General features: G+C 42.9%; 1 protein-coding gene across 3 annotated transcripts in view; it reads left to right on the forward strand.

Moving 5' to 3' along the window:
* Positions 1-18,989, forward strand: part of FLVCR2 (FLVCR choline and putative heme transporter 2) — a 513,060-nt gene that overhangs the window by 348,549 nt on the left and 145,522 nt on the right. For all 3 annotated transcript variants that reach the window (XM_078659926.1, XM_078659924.1, XM_078659925.1), the window contains exons 7-8: positions 2,254-2,364; positions 8,973-9,078. In XM_078659926.1, coding sequence (XP_078516052.1) covers positions 2,254-2,364; positions 8,973-9,078 — 217 coding nt within the window. The remainder of the gene's footprint in view (positions 1-2,253; positions 2,365-8,972; positions 9,079-18,989) is intronic.

Below are 18,989 nucleotides of genomic sequence, written 5' to 3' on the forward strand. Positions count from 1 at the left end.
AGCACAAATATCGCAGTTGCATACATTTTGCATTACACCTTCCCCGAAACCACCTGAAGCATCTGGCTTTACAGCCTCTCAGTTTTGCAGTCCTGAGCTCTGCCAAGACTGAAATAATTAAAGGTTTAATGAATCGTTTGTTCATTGGACACAGCCACAAGAACTGCAGGCATTTCCTGGAGGGTGTTTTTCAAAAGTGTCATAGGATCTTTTGTAGAAGGATGCAGTTTTGAAAATTCCAAATATAAAAAAAAATACCCTGTTATTGTGCTAGAGGTTTGGATTGCATCCCGGTGAGCCTGCTTACCTTCTCGTTCAATGTTTTTAGAATTAATGTTTAATCAAACCAAGCAAACATTATATATCTGAATATGGGTCGAGTTTATTCTTTGATTGAGACAGACACCCTCTGCAAACAGCCATTGACCATCAAACCTCCTACATCATTAACCAAGGTTTTCCCTGTGAAATATGATGTAGAGTTTAATGACTCTTGAGAGTCTTGCCCTAAAGTTTCAACAGAGTTCCTAAGCGAAGTGGCAAGAAGGACGCAACTTCCTCACTCCCATGAATTTTCAACATGAATCTTTCGATTGAAGACTTAATCAAACATATATTTGGCAAGGACTCCTACACTACACCAGGGGCTTGTCTTTTAGGCCTCACACCACGCCCCGCACAAGAGAAATCAATCACTAATTTTGCCAACCTGCTATTGATACTAGCAAAGCGAACCATCACCATACATTGAACCACCACCAGCCTACATATACATCATTGGGGGCAGCTGACAAACGATTCACTGCTAATGCTTTACACAGAAATGAGGTACGCGGGCTCTGGAAATTTCCAATTGCTACCGAATGGGATGACCCGGGCATGGCTTTAGCGGAGCCTATACTGGACATTTGAATGCCCACTTGACAAAACTGTAACACCTTCGGCAGCCACCACTACAAATCCTTCCCCTTGATAGGATATGCCAGTGCACCCCAACACCCAGACAAGGAATCCACAAATACATAGCCAGACCCCCATTACACTACCACCCTCTGTTAACTGGCTACCTTTACTTTTGACACCTGATTCTTCTGTGACCACTAACTACTGCTCAGATGTGACTCACTAATTACCTTACAAGAATTCCCATTGAAACCCCACCTCTCCATAACTATTAGCCATTGGCGAATTGTTTGTTTTCTGTTATGGTTAGGATTAGATACGTTGCTAGTAGACATATCACTTTATATGCAATAATCACTGTATTATAAAGAACTTGTACATGACTGTCCAGAAGATATCTGTTTCTACGCCAACCACCCTCTGACTTTCATTTTTCAGGTTAACTATGTACAAGCTTTGGCCAACTAACTCTATTTGTAATCTTCATCCTGTTATTTTTTGGGGATTCACATATTTTTATCGATCAAAACACTTTCCAAGAATACCTTCAGAATACTATCGCTGTACTGCTTTACAAATGCAAAAACCTAATAAAATATGTTTGAATAGAAACGTTTCAACATGAATCTGCAAGGTCATTAATATAATTTTTAAAACATTTTTTTTTAAAGTTTTACTATTAAAACACCCCTGACCTGAAAGCTGTGTTTCACGATGCAGGAGGTGGATTTGCTCACTTGAAAGGGAATTGCCAAGTCTCAGTTAAGGTCAGGGTTTGAATCGGATCACTATAGATCAGTTTAGGGACTATATTAGATGGTTAAAATACTTTCTGTAAAGTAACCCTTTAGTTGTCGAAATAGCTACGTTCGGCTTAAAGATGTGTATTTCGAAGTGTTGACTCTAAAACAGTAAGAGTACAATATCCTGACACTAGTCCATTGCGCCTGCTTATTCTTTAGTGAATTAATTATTGGCGTCTTTATTGGTTGATAGCAAATTATCTTAACATTTGAAACTTTACCTACAACTCTAGAAAATCTTGGCGCATGTTGGTCCTAGATGGTATGAGTGACTAGAAGGCGTCATAGCAACAGAAGAGAATGCAGCCCTTCTTTTACCACCATAAATCTCTATCAGAATCCTTAGTGGGAAGTAACTTTGCCAAGCGTCTTGTTGCACTGTGAAATAACCAAGTGAAAAATGTCTGTGATTCAAATATTTAAGCACTGTTTTTTAAACTGGACCCCCAATTGAAGAATACATTGTATGAAGACCTAGTTGTCCTGTGTTCGAGTCTTTGGATAGATCATGGAAGGAGGCTAACGCACTTTTCTTCTTTTTCTTTAGGATGACAACGCTGCTTGTCTACCTCATGTCCCTGGTAGGGTTGATTGTTTACACGTCCACCTTGGACCTCGGTCACCTCTGGATAGTATTCATTACTGCTGGATCTCTGGGGTAAGTAGCCGCTTCTGAAAGTCATCAGATAATAGGTTCGAGAAGAAGAGAAACGTGAAAGCCAGATGCGTAATAAGCTCTAGGAATAAGAGTCATTGGTGGGGGCTGCAAACTTTTGTATTTTTGTGAGAAGATTGTGCTTTTACAGAAAAAAATGTGCCACTTCTTTTGTGTAATTTGTGGGGGGTTTTCTCCCGGGAGTGCATACTTCGCATAAGAAGTAATGAGTGATTCTGGGAAGAGGTTAGGGTCTAAAACATCTTGGGGCCAAACCTATTGTGTGGTCAAGCATTTTGTGAACTCGAGTAATGTGATGTATTTTGGAACTTCGTATAATTTAAATATGCTAATTTAGTCAATGTAATTTAGATATTACCTATTCCTAGTAATTAATAATAATCTGAGTCAAGATAAAATTATGAAAACGGTGTATCGTATTCACTGATTCAACACTTTTTATTTTGTCCTGAAAACATAATCGTGGCACAAGGCTAAGGAATGCATTTGTTAAAATCTTACATTTTCAATATAGTAGGGCATACAAATTGATAAAAAATTATTTCTTTTTTTAACAGAGTTTTATATAGTGCGAACTTGACCCGAAGGTATCGGGTGTCAGAGCGCTTTACATAAGCACCAGTAGCGTTACATGCGGCCACATTCATTTTCTATTTTTTAGGCACGAGGAGATTAAGTGATTTGCCTAGAATCACAGGATGTTGCCGCGTCCTTGCCGAGACTCAAACCCGGTTCCCCAGATTTGAGATCGACCCCTCTAGCCGTTAGGCCAACTCCTCTCGTTCACTGTATTGCAACAAAGTATTCTATAGAATTATTAAAATCATCTTGAATTTTTTTTCATAAAGAAAGTCAATCGAGAAGAAAATAGCCCCTCTGCATTGTGGAACATGAGTACCACTGTCCTACTGTCAAGTATCATGCATTATTCTGTCTTTTGTTGTAGGATTGTTCTGGTGCATTGCGTTGTTCGATCATTCTAACATTTTAAATAAGTAGCTACCTTTTAATGTAACAAATACGACTGTATTTTTTAGTTGGGTTGGTGTACCCTGCTTGCGATACATTTTTGAATTGATGCTTGGCCTAGAATTGAAACCCCGGCAGGGTTTCCTCCATAAATAAGCCTGAGCAAAATTAAAACCAGAGGTACATGGCAAAAAGTAACTGAAAGAAGATACGAATATACAGATATAGGGCACTGTTCAGTTTCAAGGTCTGTGAGTCTATTTTTGAAGGTTTTTGGTTTGTTACCCCAGATTCCTGATTTGATCTCGTTCAGAGTTTACTTCTCCCCAACAGGTTGTAAATAGTGATAGCCGAAAATTGTTTCCACTAAGTTTCTGATTTTCCCATATTGACAGTGAACTGGCATCAGCTTCTCTCTTTTCATTCTCTTGGTTGTGAAGGATCCACATGGAGCTTGCATTTCCTGCCTTTGCAATTCAGTGGTTTTGTATTTTCTGCACTCACATGTGGTTGATAATTCCAATCATTGTTTAAGAAAAACTGGCATCACAATTGGCCGGTCACTTCTTTTCAGAATGCGGGCTTTCGTTTCTAGGGAACATTGATTTGGTACAGACGTTAAGAGTCAAATCTCCTACTCCAATACCCTACATACCCCGCTTAAGAGGTTGTGAGTTCCTCTGGACAGAAATTTGAGTCTCAAAATTTGGAAACCTGTTGTATAGGGTTTCATGTTCAGACCTGATGAGATTGTGATTGCGCCCTTTGAAGCTTATTCCTGTATTTGTACCGAATCAGACTGGATCACAATTTTGCACACCACTGACAAAGCTTAGGTTTCAGCCATCTCTCCTCATTCAGAAATTGAGCCTGGCTCACTTCCAGGATACATTACCAGTAAATCAGTATAGATTAATCTAGGACCTGGTATAGCTGCAGATGTTTCTCTACAATTGCTAACTCTTATTTTTCTCCCATTCATAAATAAACAAAAAAAAGTGTAGCAAAAAAGAAGGGAAAACGCGTGAAGGCCTACGCATCATTCTTCTGTATCTTCACAGTAGCTGCCTCTGCCAGTACAAGAGTCAACAATAATTGGTTCATCTTACTTGTTAGGTACTTCCTTATTTTGGATTGAACAGTGTACCAGTCTCCGATGTCACGGATAATTTTAACTCCTATGATTTGGTGAACACTGCAGCCAGAGCAGTTACTGGTTCATTGTGTATGAGGAGGCATACCGGGCTCAGTACATTGGCATTTCATTCTAAAATACATCATATGGCTTTGTACTTGCTTTTTAATGGAAAAATCATTTTTTCTGATGGAGACTTCTAACCGCAGATTGCTTACCTTTTGAATATTCTTACAGGCATTAGACTGGATTATGAATGTTTCCAGCAGTACCTATGCGTGCCAGTAGTGGCGCTGTGTGGCTCCAGACTGACACAGTTATGCTCCGGTAATGAAATGTGTATCCTTTATACGCACTACTCCTGCGTGCTGACATCGGTTCCTTCTTTCTGCACCACCAGACACAGATCTGGAGGGAAATTGGCCAACTCTGCAATGAAGAGGGCTAGTATGATGAGCTCCAAGAGGCTAGTGACGTTGAAACCTCTCCTGATCCTGGTTTCTCACACCCCAAGGTCCAGCCACTGAAGGGAGTGCTTCTTTTTCTGTGGTCATGCGGAGTGCCGCCAATGTTCTCATCCTCCAGCTCTGCACCTTAAAGATCAAAGTCAGTGTCTTGACTGAAGTTCTCCAGCCAGGCAACAAACTACTGAGCCCTCCTACCTTTTGATGAGGCACTCACTTATACTCTCCTAAGAACCTGGCCACACCTTACTCTGGTTACCCAAAAAAATCACCAGATTGCAAGCCAAAGGCTTTTGGGCGAGGAGAGCTCCTGAATCCATATGGGTATGCTTGCAGGTATACATCCTTTACAACGACTGCATTACAACGCAAGTCATTATATTTTACAATGCAGGGCTTTACACCACAATCCATTACAACGCGTTCCCCATTATACTCTCCTAAGAACCTGGCCACACCTTACTCTGGTTACCCAAAAAAATCACCAGATTGCAAGCCGCAACCAACCTGCCCCAGGCAGCCCTGCAATTTTGTCTCAGCACCCCTGTCCTGAGAGATCACTAGTGCAGGCGTCTACTAGTCGACAAATCCAAATGCTTTTTCGAGTACTCACTTATACTCTCCTAAGAACCTGGCCACACCTTACTCTGGTTACCCAAAAAAATCACCAGATTGCAAGACGCAACCAACCTGCCCCAGGCAGCCCTGCAATTTTGTCTCGGCACCCCTGTCCTGAGAGATTACTAGTGCAGGCGTCTACTAGTCGACAAATCCAAATGCTTTTTCGAGTACTCACTCCCCCCCCCCCCCCCCCAAAAAGGGAGTCCAAAAGAGTTGAGATCTTTGGGAAGTAGGTATTTTCTTCCACCAGTCTAGCCCTCCGGTCTCTAAACGCCATTTGCCTGCTGGACCCCTATCTTCATGCTTTTTGGGATTCAGTGGCTCAAGTCCTCCCAAAAGTCCCGGATGGACTTCGATCTGTTTTGACCCAAGCTAGGCAAAGCATTTTGACATGGTTAAATTCAAAATTCATTGTGATTTTAAAGGCTTTTGGGCGAGGAGAGCTCCTGAATCCATATGGGTATGCTTGCAGGTATACATCCTTTACAACGACTGCATTACAACGCAAGTCATTATATTTTACAATGCAGGGCTTTACACCACAATCCATTACAACGCGTTCCCCATTATAGCGCCCCAGTGGAGTTAGAATAGTAAATTGTGTTGTAATGGACACTGTGTTGTAATAGATTGCGTTGTAAAGGATTTTGCAGAGTAAAAAATGCGGATTAATGGCACGTGTTGTAAAGTGTCATATCCTTGCAGGTTTGTGAAATAGGGTTTTAAAACACTATCTTACTCTTCATTGGAGCCGATTACAAGGACCTTAGTCAGCGAAAATAGTGATTTCTGAAAGAAAGGTTTCTGACACTTCACTTTTGGTTTAACTCTACCTAGTCATTTGTCAGCCCTGAGTTGCTCAGATCACTATGGCAACTGACTGACTCCTTGGTACAGTCTATGAGCTGATTGAGAGGATTTGAATACCCAGGGACTGTGATACCCCAAGAAATGCCACTCCATATAAATCATATGGGTTGAAAGCAATTGCTGGTGTCCTAAAAGAAAACCCATCAGCAGCAGGATATTTAATTGAGTAGGCAAGGAGAAGTATGATCTCAATCTCTGTACCAACGGGGTTTTCAGCTGTGGGCCCTGGTATTTCATATTTTTCCTACTGCCTTCCATCTGGATGAGAAAGGGAACACCCAGTTGGAAAGTCTGAGCAGGTTGTGCCATGTTCCGCATGAATATCAGGTGAAATGGTTTATACCCTACGAGCGGGAATTTCTTCAGATAATTCTTTTCACAATGGGGCACCACTCTGGTGGTCACAGTTTGCCTCCCTACCTGAACCACTTCTCCATTTCCCTCCACTTACCTACTTGAGCTAATTTCTCTCTTTATTTCTGCCAAACTCTCTCTTTTTACAAGACTTTGTAGAATCTCGTGATTTCTACCAATTTACAGATGCTTCTCGTGTCCGGCTCAACTCTCGATCATCAACTTGCTTTTGCTTCCTCAGCAGTGGTGGCTGGCGATATTTGAAAATGGTGCGGCATAAAAGTTGGGGGATGAGTGTTGTATGGTGAGCCCGTCTAACAGGCATTTTGGGATTGGGGGAGAAGTTCTTCCCCTTGAAAAAAAGTTTGGAAAGAAAAAGTAGTGACAAATGATGCATTTGAAAGCAAATGATATAAAAATTGTGCATATGTAGTATTGAAATATTTAAACGAATTAAAAACTGCCCCATAAGGTCTGGCAGGGCAGTTTTTGCAGTTGATTTTCCTGATATTTCCAGAAAAACTGCCTGCAGCAAGCTCAAATGCATGAACTCTCCCCTATCTTGCAAAATACTACCTTGATTTGAAAACGTTTCTCCCCCTGCTTTTGTGTTTTTTAGCTATTTGATTCAGTAATGGACCACTTTTATTCTGTTACCCGGGCTTATTTTCTATCCAGGTCTGACCATACCTGCTCCAATTATCCTTGGGGAGCCAAGGAAGGGAGATACAACCTGGACCAGCAGCCATCATGATCCAAGCTTTGAATTCTGTGACTATTTTTGAGATTGTTAATGTCTTGAAATGCCCATCGGTCAAAATAGGATTGGATGCAAAAAGAACAAGGCTTCTTTTGTGCCCACAGCACTCCTTTCAGCAGAAAGGCTACATCAGGGACAGAGGATGTAGGGACAGCATTTTTTTATGGCAGCTTTGTCAGAGGAAATTAATTTGTTCTGACCTGTACAAACTGTATTTTTTATTTGCATCAGGCAGCCTTGGATCGTTGTTAATCTACCAACGCAAACACTTATTTCCTGAAACAAACAATGACGGTTGCTCGTTATGGGCAATAAAATGTCAAATTACTGCCATCTTCATTGGCTTTTATTGCCTACGACCAGCAACCATCATTTGCAGCAAAATGAGTCTGCACTTCCTAACCGAAGGCCACTCACCAAATGACTTACTTTGGACTATGCTAGAAGCCAATCCCAATGTGAACCAGAAAGCCCGCTTTAGAAGGGGACAACAATGGATATTTCGCCTTTCTTCCAATACGATCGGCCTCAACGATGATGTCCCTTGGCATGAGATATAAGAAAATTCAGACCCCCATATAAGACATGACAGGCCCTGGGCATTACTAATCAATATGATTTATTTATTTTTTTAAAGAAATATTGCTTTAAAAATAAAGGATTCTCCAATTGACACATGAGAATATAGTTCTTTGATAGCATTATTCAAACATACTTTCATGGCCACTCAAATTAAGTACACAACATATCAATTGCTTAACAGCACCCACTTATAATTGCTGGGTAGCTTCCTCGGACAGTCAACAAGATGGTCATTACGGTTCCACATAAAAGGAAATATGTGCCCTCTCTTAAATGTAACGGATATAATGATCCATGACTAGAGTTCCTGGTGAATTGGGTATACCAATAAGCATGTCTGTGATAATAGCACCCTCCTTTAATTTTCTAACTTTTTGAGTGGTGCTTTGCACTGGCTTGTCTGCCATGTTATCTAATATAAATATCCTCAGACAACACTGTGCCAAATACGGTGATAAATGCCATTCCAATTCAAGGTAAGTTATGCCCGGATATACGTATCCTCCAATCAGTATGTTCGTTTTGGTGGAGGCAACATGCTTCACTTACTTAATTGTAATAGTCAATTATTTCACTAATTGCTGTTTTCTACACTTGCACCTTTATCTCACACGGCAAATGTTTTCTGGACTTCTTTTTAAGCGTGAACTGGATTTTCTTTTTTTTGGGCCACTCCATTCTTGAGACGCAAGGTATTTCCAGTGGGTATCTGTAACTGTAACCACTGTAGATTGTAGCTTAGTTTGACAGCTACAAAAATGTGGATGTTCTAATTTGCAGTTTAGTTCCCTGAAATTGTAACACATTTCTCAGACTTACACTTTTCCAATTTCAGGTTTTTTATGACTGGGTACCTCCCGCTGGGATTTGAATTTGCAGCTGAATTGACATATCCTGAATCCGAAGGAACCTCATCCGGCCTCCTTAATGTGTCAGCTCAGGTAACCTTAATTTGCTTGCCGTTGGAATCATAACACGGTCCCAGTGTGTACCTCTGTCCCATTTGCAACCTTTTTGCAGGCATATCACATGCCCCACCTTCCCTGGCATCTTCTACCAGACCCTGCTCCTCATTGCCAGACCTCATTGGGGGACCACAGAGCAAATATGGGCAACTCCCCAACTGTGGTGGTTGAGGTCATTTGCCACTGGTATCGTGTGGTCCATCCTACTGTGGCTCTGCAAATGGGCTGAGTACCACACTTTCTGCACTTGATTGTCACTATAGGAAGGGGTGAGAAGTCCACTGCATCTCAAGGAATGTAGTTTGGGGACAATAGCTCAGAACTCAACAATCAACCATCAGACAGAATAACTCAATTTCCAACCCAGTGCTTGGTTTATTTTTATAGAAAGTATTTGTTATTGCAATTCAGAACTAAATATTACACAATTAAATTTTCGAAAACAGGGCATTATCGTAATAACAATTTGTGCCCCCATCCCCTTTCTCCACCCAATGCTCTGTACGTGCGAGGGTAACCATGTTTATTAAAGTTCCCCAGCAGACTTTGCACAATTGGGCCTAGGTGTAGATACTCTCGAGTCAGCGTGTTACAGTTTCCCTGTCCAGACCACAGGCGGAGAACCGTGCTGCTTGCTTGCTGTTTCTTTCCCAGTCAAGAAGGGATATAGGAAGAGCCTGCGACTTCAGTGTGCTCAGCCTGAATTCTGCACAGCTGGCTTTGATGTACAGCTCCCATCATCTTCAGCAATTGAATGCTGATCCTACAGTCATGCATTTGCAATGCTCCAATGGGCTGATACGACCACAGGCACGTGCTCCTGGCAGTTGCAGCCTTTTTAGGCAGTGCAGATCACCCTATGTAGTGTTGCAGCTTTCCATGCCGGAGGCAGCAATGCCAAATCACGGTATACAGTCAAAAGGGGGCATGGTGGTATTTGATTTGTATTTGGGTGCGTTCTTGACTGAAACTGTGGCTAAAGATGCCGAGACCCACTTGCAGCGTGGGTCACCTCTGGCTTTCTCGCTCATGCGGTGTATTTCCCTAGGTGTTCTCTATGCCAGGAATACTCTAGTCTTCTCCTCCTGGACCTTCTCTTCTCCTGCAGGACGAGGCCGACTCTGGCTTTTTCTCCGAAGGCACAGATTTCTAGGCACTCAAGTCCCTCTGCTTCTCCAACAGAAACTTCAGGCTTCAGGTGATGTCCCCAGAATTCTGGGAAACTGGCTTTCCGGCAGCCACTAGCCCTGCTTACAGCAGTTTTTAAGTAATCTGCTGAACACTTCCTTCCTTTTAAAAAAAAAACTTATTTTTATTAAACAAGTGTCAGCTTTTCAAAACTGTTACATATTCATATATTGTGGTACATGTTTCCCCGGTGGACCACTTCCTTCCTTGAGCCTGGAAAACTTGGAACTGTAATACAGTAGGGTGGTTTATGTCCTTCTCGTACACACATTTGTAGACGGGGGTGTGAATCTTGTGTGTCAAACTCCAGAACTGGTTTGGGGAGGTTCTCTTTCAAGTATCCTTCTCAGGCTGCTCTCTGCAGGCAGCCTATGTGTAGCATGATCCTTTCAGCACATGGCATACGGCTGTCTCAAAGCAGGAACACTCATAACACAGCCACAGTGAAGTGTGAGGTTTCTGTATGGGACTATTACCAGCCTTCCCAAAGCAGTAATCTGGGACAGAGAAAGTGGCAGGTCTGACTTAAAAACTTCCTCACCTTGAACAACAGAAGCTGCAGTGCTGCCCATCACCCCTACCTACCATAAATCAAATGGCAGTGCTCAGGGATAACCAGTCAGCAGCCCCTTGCTAGCAACGTTTCCATTGAATTTCTAAAGATAGCCTTGTCTCCTTCTTCCTCACTGCAGTGTGTGAACTTCCACCCTCCAGCCACAGGAACACAGTCCATACACTTCTGTTGCCTAGGGAAGCCGTCCTCATCCTCCGTCTTGTGCCATGCCAAAACTGGGGCATCCAAAATGGATCCCATTGGTTTCAGCATTAAAGCTTGCACAAATCTAGAGTCCTACTACCACATGTACATTATACACATACTATACATGCACTGTCCATGCATAAAGGATGTCAGTGCAAGGCCCTGGGTTTCACAGAACAGTGGAACCTAACATTAGAGGTGTCAGTGGGCCTCACTCTCACTGATGCTGAAAAAAAGATCTGGCCATACTAGGATTCACAAACCATCGGATGCTGTCACCACTGGTTGTATGAGCTCATCCTAGGACAGGGACAGTAGTCCTCTTTCTACTATGAGGGTATACTCTGTGCACCCCTCTAGGCCTTAGAACAGGTTCTGGACCTCGTATTACTCAGTGACCGGCCTAGGCCTCTGCACACATGCTAAATTAGCGTGAAACCAGGGTCAAAATAAGACAATTATATTGCTTAGAACCATATTATGAGTATGATTGTGTAAGGGGTTGTATCTAATGTGTGTTTAGATGAACCTGCAGCTGGGAACTCGAGGAGGGGTACATTCTAGTTCACTATGCAGAGGTCATTCCAGTAATTACGCGCATGCATATAGTAACTTGCATAGTTGCACCGAGAGCCTAGCATGGCCAATGGATGCTGGTTGATTAACTTTTGTGATTAATGTTCTTATCAGGGACATTCCTTGATTTGTCTTTTTGTTGGACAGTTAAAATGATTTGTGATGGGGTGATAATAAAGAATTGCTATGTCATTGGCCCTCCCCCGCCCTTTTCTCCAGATTTGAGATAGCCTGAACCTCAGTTAATGGTAGCAAATCAAAGGTTGCACAGTAAGGGAAGGGGGTTTTATCATCTATTTGCCAGAGACTCTCACAGATCTTGAGGCAATTGGAAGTGGTCTGTTGTGTAAAGTAGCTAACATCATCTTAAAGAAACAGCAGATTTAACAATGAGCAAAGCTACCCTGCCAAACCTCGGCATGCCAGTTCCTTCTATGCCAAACTTACCCATGTGGTTTCTGGAGTGATGCTACCATGCCACATGTCTCTGCCGAATTTCATGGGCTACACTGCTCATATCTGGCTGCAGACTGCACCACCCTCCATCAAGCTTATGCCCTGGCCTTTCCGGATGCCACTATGCTGTAAGTAAGTGTGTTGCCAGGAACAGCGGCTGAACACTGCTGCTGGGTTCTCATCTTCATGAGTCTCACCTGCTCCTTTTCTACTCACCGCTTCACACACGTGTCTCCTTCCCTCGTATGTTTCACCCATTCCCTTCCCTCACATCCAGATAGCACGTAACCTTCTCTCAGCATGTCTCAACACCTTATCTTCCTTCCACGTGGTACACTTAACTCTTGCCATCAGCAGAGCTCACACAGTTGCTCCCTTCCACATCACTGTCCTTACTTTCTCCACTGAATGCCTCCTAAATATAATGCATCACTTTCTCCAATGGATATTACACATACAGAACAAAGCAAACACAAGGAGATGATGGACGGAGCGCTGAAACTTTCCAGACACTCACCCCCCAGTCACAGATCTGCGTTGAACGATGATGGATTCTTTAGCTCACTTCGCCACCCCAGTTTAGACCCAGCTATATGCAAATCAGTATTGACCCTGTGCCTCATGGGAACAGATCAGCCCGAACTGCCAGGCCAGGTCCTCCCTGGACCAGAAACAAGCATCCTGGGACCCGTTTCAGGGTAACACTCCTCATCAGCCAGGCTAGCTTGAATCCACATATACAACACCTTTTCTCACTGCTGTATAGGTTTGTTTTATTGCACACCTTACGTGTTCCGTTCACCTCGCTCTCACTTTACTACCTCACTCAGCTAGTCTCATTCATCTTATGTCATACATTATTCTCTGCCACGTGTATCTTTTCCTCCATACCACCATCTCATTCTCCTGCTCTGCGTTTCATCTTTCCTGGTGAGTTGGCCGTTAATAGTGGCTCAAGGCAAGGCCCAGGGAGGCTTCTCCAAAAATAAAAATAAATTGGTCACTTTATGCTTTCAAGCCCAACATGTTCAAGTGGTTATCAGTAGTATAGGAATGATAGCTTTCATCACCATTCATTTTTGACAGGTGGGAACGCCCCCCGGAAGTGACGTAGGAGCCGGAAGTCCCGCCCCGGAAGTCCCTCCCCGGAAGTCCCTCCCCGGAAGTCCCTCCCCGGAAGTCCCGCCCCGGAAGTCCCTCCCCGGAAGTCCCTCCCCGGAAGTCCCTCCCCGGAAGTCCAGGGCAGGAAGTCCCTCCCAGGAAGTCCAGGGCAGGAAGTCCAGGGTCTGAGGGCTCCCCCCAGAGGGGCAGTGGTGGAAGTGGGGCAGGTGTAGGGTGCGAGTGCCCTTCACACAGGAATTAATGGATGTGTGTCAATGGATGTAGAGTGATGGTGTGGGGGTAGCTAGGGCTAGCGGCAAGGCAGGCAGTAGGGCCTACAGGAGTGTTTAGGGTTGTGGGAGCAGGGACTTACCGGTGTGCGCCATGTTGATCGGGTCAGCAGGGACATGTCTGGGCATGCAGAGAGACATGTCTGGGCATGTCCGTTGGATAGTTGAGGCTGCAGGCTGATGTTGCATGAGCAGCGTCGTGGCCCATCTGTGGACTGGGATCACTAGAGTGTTGCAGGGTCTTTTTTGGGGGATAGGCCAGCCCCTAGGAGGCGTGTCTGATGGCGATGGTGTTCCTGAGTGGTGGCCTGCTGTGTAGGGGGGCGTAGCCATAGCCAGCAGAGGGCTGGAAATCCATTGGCCGCAGAAGAGGCGGGAACCTAGACCTTTTGTTTGCTGGGGCAGTAATTTTGCCGCCTAATTTTAAAAAGGCTCTGAAAATTACAGCAGTTATAAAAATACAATAAAAAATAATAAAGACAAGTGTGCAACTATGGCATCTTTCTGCGTGGGAGTAATGTATTAGGGATGATAAACATGGACAGTATGTAATCCAGCAGCTGGGGGCCGTGTAAAATGATGCCTATTATGAAATGGAAAATAAATAAAATAAAAATAAAATGAAGACAAGTTTTATGCAACTGTGGCTTCTTTCTACGGGGGAGTAATGCGTTAGGGCTGATAAACCGGGGACCCGTATGTAAGGCAGCTGGGGTCCGTGTAACATGCCATGGCATTGTTCTGTAACATGGAGGACGGTCCTGCATCAGCCCCAGACTGCTATTTTGCCAGTGCAATATTTTGCACAGCCTAAATTTTAAAGTGTCTGGTGTAAAATGACACTAATTATGAAAAGAAAAATAAATAAATATTTTAAGGTCTCTGATGTACAAGGATGCCTGTCATGGAAGCCATAATAAAGGAAATTTTAAAATAAATACATAAATAAAGACATTTGTTGTGCAATTGTGATTTCTTTCCTACGGGTGTGTAATGTATTAGGGATGATAAACAGGGGGGCAAGTATGTAATGCAGTTGTGTAGGCTATGTAACAGGCCTGTGCAGGGTTCTTTAACAGGGTAATGGGATGTACAGACCTAAACTGTAAGGTTGCTGGTGCAGCACCATGCACAGCCAATGTTGAAAGCCTCTGCTGTAAGTGCCATTAATTATGAAGGAAAAGTAAATAAATATTTTAAAGGCTCTGATGTAAAAGGATGCCTATTATGAAAAGAAAATTTTAAAATAAATACATAAATAAAGACATTTGTTGTGCAATTGTGATTTCTTTCTAAGTGGGAGTAATGTGGTAGGATTGATAAACAGAGGTTAGTATGTAAGGCAACTGGGGGCTGAGTAACAGACACTTGCAGGGTTCTTTAACAGGGTAATGTGTTGTCACAAACCTAGACTGTAAGTTTCCTGGTGCAACACTATGTACAGCCTATTTGAAAGTCTCTTATGTAAATGACACTAAGTATGAAAAGAAAAAATAAATGAAGACCTGTGCTATGCAACTGAGGCTTTGGCTCTACGTGTGAGTACATGGCTGAGAAACATGGCACTCTTATACAGCATGCGTTAGGGTTCAGCAACATGTACAGGCATATTTTTGCAATGGTAAAATAGGCTGCTGCAGCCCAGAAGTGGGATGGACGGAGCAAGTTCCACAAAAGGCGGCAAACCAACCAGGCTGGAGATGTAACCTGGTGAAGAAAAAATGCTTTTTCAGCCCCAAAAAGAGCGGGACGGACCAAAGTTTCATAAGAGCGGCAAAACCAAAAATGTAAGTGTGCTGATGTAACATTTTCAGCGCCTAATTTTAAACCGCCTAAAAGACTGCTAAGACACGAAGAGTCTTCTACGTGGGGAGAGAGCTGGCATGAACTGATAAGCATGGAGTCTTGCAAAGGGTGGAGCCGAGGGTCTGGAAATATGCACAGTCATGATGTTCTTAGACAGGGAGAGGCCGGTGAAAGTATGACTTTTTTAAGGCACGCTTTTAACACCTTGGGAGTGTGCAGAGAAAAAATTGAAATAGGGACGTAACTACACTTGCACTCTGAAATTTGTTGGAGCACCTAATTATATCTTTGCGGGTAAACAGGCTTTGCAGAAGACTACAGAGTTAACATGGCGCAGATGGGAAACAGCCACGCTGATGAAACACACTCTATACTTAATGTAAGTAGCTATGGATTTTGTTTTTATTCTATAAGGCAGTTCTGGTATTTGTTAAAAACTTTAGACAAGGAATAACTGAAAAATAAGCATGCATATAGGTATTATTGTAGTACTATGTCATAGAGACCTAACAGCTTTAAGAGGGTAAAAATTACAAATAAAACAATGCCTTTTATACACATACCTTAAGTGTTGGTGGTCTCCGGCATCTGATGTATTACAATGGGCCAGTTGTGGTAGGTGCACTGGCTGCTGCTCTGCGCCCTAGTTCTACCCCAGACACAACATTTTATTGACTGCTTGCCTTCTCCTGCTGCATCTTCTGGGAGCACACTCCTCAGCATACTGATACACGATCTTTACTAAACACAGCCAGCATTCCAGTACTTGTAGTGCTGGCTATTCTCAGTCTCATACTGTTTAGGGGCAGTACAGTAATGTTATTGGGAAATCGACAATGACAATACTTCCTATCAACATTCTATGCATGTTTGCATTCATTTGAGAAACCTATTGATGTTTTCAGGGTGAGTGTGAAAACATCAGTTGATGCTGTTAGTCTAGTACATTTGTATTTACAGCAGCCAGGATACAAAGTGCACAGCCCAGGGCTCAGACAACACCATTGCATTTAACAATTACAGACGTGGCATTACAAACCTCAGCACCCTGCCATTGTATCCCCTTATTTGGCACCGCTGCTATCCTCCTCGTGATTGTCTTCTATTCAATCCACTGCAGTATTGACAACACTTGTTTATTGTAGCTTTACTGCTTTGAGTCCATGTCTCATGGATACACAGGTTTTGGCTCTCTTGATCTCAGTTGCAAAAATGGTACTCTGTCGACCATTCTTTGCAGTGGTTAATTTGTAAAAAATAAGGGCTGGGGTTCTTATCAGGAGGCAGCCTGCACCAGCCCATTTCTCCTGTTAACACAGCCTAAAACAGAACCAACTACCAACCACGAAAGTGGGGAGAGGATGTGGCGTAATGGCCAGAGTTGCTGACTTCAGCACATGGGAACCTGGTTTTAGCCACGGTATCGGCTCAACATCCTGAGATTCCGGACAAATCACTTAATCTCCCTGTGCATAAATGAATGTGTCCTTAACTGGTGCTAATGAAAAGCACTGATGTTGATGATTAAGCGCCGGCTGAGCACTGGAAAACACCAGCTCAAATTAAGCACTGATTCCTATGCTTCTTTGTGCTAGAGCTAAAACATACATGAACCTGTCAATCTGTGGAAACTATTCCTAAATGAAAGTGCCTTGAAGTACATGTGCTGATGCAGGAGTACAGATCCATACTCCCATACACAGAGTATACTCTTGTGTTGTACATTCCCAAAGGTACCATCCGGTGTAGATAGAAAAACACAAACTTCTTTTTGTCCACACCTATATCACTCACAATTTCAACAACTGGCGCCCCCCGGGTGTTGGAACTAGGGGTGCAGCAGGTGATACAGCACCACCAGACCTGGAAGGAGTTAAGAAAGGTGATGGAAAACAGTGAAGCCTTTCAATCTGTGAAATTTTCAAACAGCATTAGCTGCGTGCTCAAAAGCAGTGAAAGATCAACGTAAATTAAGGAGAGCCCCGAGAACAAAGGTATGCCGCTCTTGTGAGAGTGTGATATCAGATTACAAGAACGAGGCACATAAAAGGCACTAATGTAACCAATAGCTCATTTTTAAAGTTTGCCAACATCGCAAACAAGAATCATTTGAGTCTTTTAATTGGGAAATGTGGAGACAGACATGTGTTAAAGTAGGGTGCGAAAACAAACCAATCCACAAATTATTTTACCCTTGCGTGCATGCATGGCTAAAGCCACTCCGATTTATTAATGGTCTCTTCTAAGTAACTCATTTCTTTAATATTTGTTTTAAATTGACACAATGTATTCAAATGTTTCATAATATCTCACCATAATGCAAACTGAACCACATTTTCACTAAAAAAGGTCTCAGAATATCATTCACCCGATTCCATCCCTTCAACTCCCCACTTAAAACTTTTTGTCATGCTCATTTGATACACTTGCTTGTTCAGTAACAGAAGGATGCTCTTAGAACACCTACAGTTTTAGGGTGCTGAAGCCCCTGGCCAGCATTCTGAATGAGAAATGTGTTCTAGCATAACTGATGGCTTTTCAGAGCTCATGTGACATTGTTCACCAGATGACCCCTTTCAAGCTCCCTGGGAAGCAGATCCCACGTTGGTTTATGCTGTAGAGCACTTCTGCGGATGAGTCTAGACCTTCCATAATCTAGATGACAGAAGATTTTTGTTTTCCAAATCCTCGTGCAATTAAAAGTGTCTCAGACCACGGTAGACATCCCTCCATTGCCATAACGACCTTTAAAATCTACATACTTAGTGTGTCAAAATAGGACTTTCTGTGGTGTATTGAGCCGAAGACGAAAATGGACTTGGATATCCAGAAAGCGAGGAAGTAAACCTGATACGGTGTTAGTAGCAACGGTGCAAATAAGAAAGAACTCTTTGTTATGTTATGGTAGGTGTTTTTATTTAGCCACCCTACACTGTTTACATGGTCTGTTAACACCCTTAAGTGTTATGGCAGTTTGCTCTCCAACAGAAGGTTCATTTATTGGGGGAAATCAGACTTGTGTATTCCTGATTTGTTGTCAGTGTAATTGTGGTGGCTTTGCTCAATTTGCACCGTGGTGGTGTGTCTCTATCCCTGAGCCTCGAGGTTATTGTTTGTCCATTTGTGGATGTAAGCAAGCAGATGCCTCTGGGTAAGGGCTGAATGGTTTGCATTATATTTTTATATTATACTACAGCTCTGTTTGGCCCAGCAGGGTGAGGTTTTGCTGGAAGAGTTTTGCTATAATAGATGGTTTATACTAGATGTTGAACACCCTCATTTTCTGGGTAAGACTTGTGTCTTGCTGTAACTTGTGTAAAGAAGCAGGTTGGTATGGTTTAGACTGATGTGGTGTTGCAGTGGGTGGTGTAGGGTGGTGTGGGGAGTCAAGTGTGTTTTTGGCTATTGTACTACAATGAATTGTATAGTAATTACATTGCAATTTAGTGTGGTAAGGTATGGGGCTATGAAGCAATGATATGTTGTGCCAAAGTCTGAGAAAGTGTGGCATGGTGTGGTATTGAGTGTGTTGAGAGTGGTGTGGTACTGAGAGATGTGGTGTTGAAAATTGATGATGATGTGACATGATGGCATATGTTAGTGTATGAGCTGTAGTGAGGTAGACTGAAGTGGAGTGGTGCAATATGAGATTATCTTGTGTGGGATGTTGGTGTTCGCTGGTGCAGTGTGGTGATATGTACTGATTGAAC

The sequence above is a fragment of the Lissotriton helveticus genome, chromosome 9, assembly GCF_964261635.1.
Source record: "Lissotriton helveticus chromosome 9, aLisHel1.1, whole genome shotgun sequence".
NCBI classification, from domain to species: Eukaryota; Metazoa; Chordata; class Amphibia; order Caudata; family Salamandridae; genus Lissotriton; species Lissotriton helveticus.